We start from the raw sequence: 2268 nt of genomic DNA on the forward strand, positions 1-2268 counted from the left end.
GACAAGTGGCAGTAGACATGCATCCTACATTTTTTATTAGGCATGCGTAGCCCATGCAGAGTCCATATACAATTGTTAGTAGGTGCCTAGGGTTAGGTCGACCAATGGGAAGCACGGACAAGCTAGAGATGGGAACGCATGTTATATTAAAATATAAAGGGGGACACATGACATGCAGACCACTGAAGAATCGACACACACCATTTGGCCATGCAGCTATCGGAAGCTACGTAGAGAAATAAGATAGGCCATCTGGAAACATTGGGCAAAGGCAGATGTTGATACTGCCCTGTCCCATGTATTACACGAGTGTAGTGATGAAAAATGACTTAAATTGTGGGACGGAGACAATAGCTTTTAGCAAAGGAAAAAAGATAGTACGCACGCAACAACTACCCCAGTCAAAGAGAAAATGAGCTAGGCAGACATAGACTTGGCGAGACAGCAGATGATTTTTTCACAGGCGCACAAATGTAGTATCTCGGACATAAAAAACCGAAGAACTTTGCGAGAAGATGCACTACTTGCAACGCTAATTTCAGCAACACATTCTTTCGATTTTATTTTCAGGTACATAGGAAAACAACAGTCATACAAATACAAGAAATTAGAAAATAGATACAAGCCGTAACAGACACACACCATTTTCTGGCTATAATATCCATGACAAATGATAATGAGATACAACACGAGATAATATTATTTTTAGAGACAAGCTCTTTGAAACACAACATGAAAATAAAAACAGGATACAAATTGCCGAAGCTAGAAGCCACATCAGCAGGCACACATCAGAAACGGAAACGGGATACGGATTGCCGAAGCCACAAGCCACATCAGCAGGGACACATCAGAAACGGTCGTGCTCATACAACTTGAATGCAGCAGCTTCGTCGCGTGCATAACAAAACTCGCGGTCGATCGTAGACATGCGATGGAAGGATAGTATGACACCGAACACAACATGCACTTGCGATTCGAGCATCACGGCGTCCTCGATGCTTCGAGTAGAAACATACAAAACACCGGCTGGGCTCTTTGATATGTTGTAGTGCTTGTGGCCAAGCAAAGCCATGAGAGAAATCGTAGCCATGAAGAGCTTGCTATAGATAGCTGTCTTAGAAGCAAAGTGGAGCATTAGGAGATTCTGAGCTGGGACAGAATCAACGATGTTGAAGAAGCTGCGCAATGCTTTGGCTGCATCGACAACAACATCATCGTCCGCAGGGGGGTGAGGATGACGTAGGAGCGGTAGGGGGACAGACGCCGAAGGAGTTGACACGTTCTTTGCCTTCTTAGCTCTAGCTGACCTGCATTAGCGACAAACTATACAGTTAGCAAAAAAGGTGGCGTGAAAAACAAAAACCCACCTAGGGAAAGCATCTCCAATGGTAGTAAGTACAAACCTGGTGAGAACATTGTCTTCATCGTTTTCCATGGGGCGCTACAGCAATGAAAGCAAGGAACAAAATGAAGTAAACGATTTGTTGGACGGGTGAAAATAAAGTGTTGGCACACACGATGGAAGCAAACCTTCAAAGCTGCTCTAGAGGGAGGGGCCATCTGTGCGTGCAAGAAGAGAAGGAGCGCAAAGAGTGAATGGAGAGTGTGTGGATTGGGGAGGTTAATATATATAGGGCGAAGGATTTTTTTTGGAGGGATGGGTCGACTGAATAAACTACCAGCCATCTGTGCATCGCTGTCCACCCGGAAGCAGGAGCAACACATGCATCCCAAAAGCCCACAAGCCCAACTACCAGCACACCATCATGTTAAAACCCAAGGAGAACTTTACAGGTCAGCTAGTAGCTAGGTTGTGGCAGGAAATCATAGCGTGGCAATTACTGGCGCAGGCAGGGCTCTGCAAAAAAGTGCAATGCACGATGGGGCGAATCGAACGGCAGCTGCTGCATGTGTAGCTGCCACCCCCTATGCACAACTACCACCATGCACATAAATTCGCCTATAATTTTCTACACATGATGGTAGCTACGCATGCATGCAACGGCCGACACATGGCCCTGGCACACATGTACTTACCTGGTGTCTATTGACACAACATACAATGTGTCATAGATATGTCAGAACTGGTACAGCCTAGCGACCAGAGTAACAAATTGAGCCCACAAGCCCAGCTAGATGCAAGGCCCAAACCATCTCTCATCCAGGATGCTCAAACCCATCATCTTAGCAGGCTAGGCCCATTAATCAAACAAGCACCCAACATCTGAGAGGCTGATGCTATAAATAAGCATGCGACCCTAAGAC

The 2268-nt window shown here is 45.8% G+C and overlaps 1 protein-coding gene across 1 annotated transcript; it reads right to left on the reverse strand.

Annotated features, from left to right (window-relative positions):
- Positions 1-707: 707 nt before the first annotated feature.
- On the reverse strand, positions 708-1590 carry LOC119308447. Its single transcript, XM_037584582.1, has 3 exons — positions 1534-1590; positions 1407-1444; positions 708-1310 (listed from the first exon to the last, which is right to left on the reverse strand). Exons 1-3 carry the CDS (start codon positions 1561-1563, stop codon positions 851-853), a joined length of 528 nt encoding a protein of 175 aa, XP_037440479.1. The 5' UTR covers positions 1564-1590; the 3' UTR covers positions 708-850.
- Positions 1591-2268: the final 678 nt, after the last annotated feature.

Source organism: Triticum dicoccoides, chromosome 1B, assembly GCF_002162155.2.
Source record: "Triticum dicoccoides isolate Atlit2015 ecotype Zavitan chromosome 1B, WEW_v2.0, whole genome shotgun sequence".
Taxonomy (NCBI): Eukaryota; Viridiplantae; Streptophyta; class Magnoliopsida; order Poales; family Poaceae; genus Triticum; species Triticum dicoccoides.

Excerpts from the sequence above, each read along its gene's own strand:
- LOC119308447 (XM_037584582.1), bottom strand. The coding sequence starts at position 1,563 with ATGGCCCCTCCCTCTAGAGCAGCTTTGAAG. Across the intron at positions 1,445-1,533 it reads CCTCTAGAGCAGCTTTGAAG|CGCCCCATGGAAAACGATGA; the intron begins GTTTGCTTCCAT and ends TCATTGCTGTAG. Across the intron at positions 1,311-1,406 it reads GAAGACAATGTTCTCACCAG|GTCAGCTAGAGCTAAGAAGG; the intron begins GTTTGTACTTAC and ends TCGCTAATGCAG.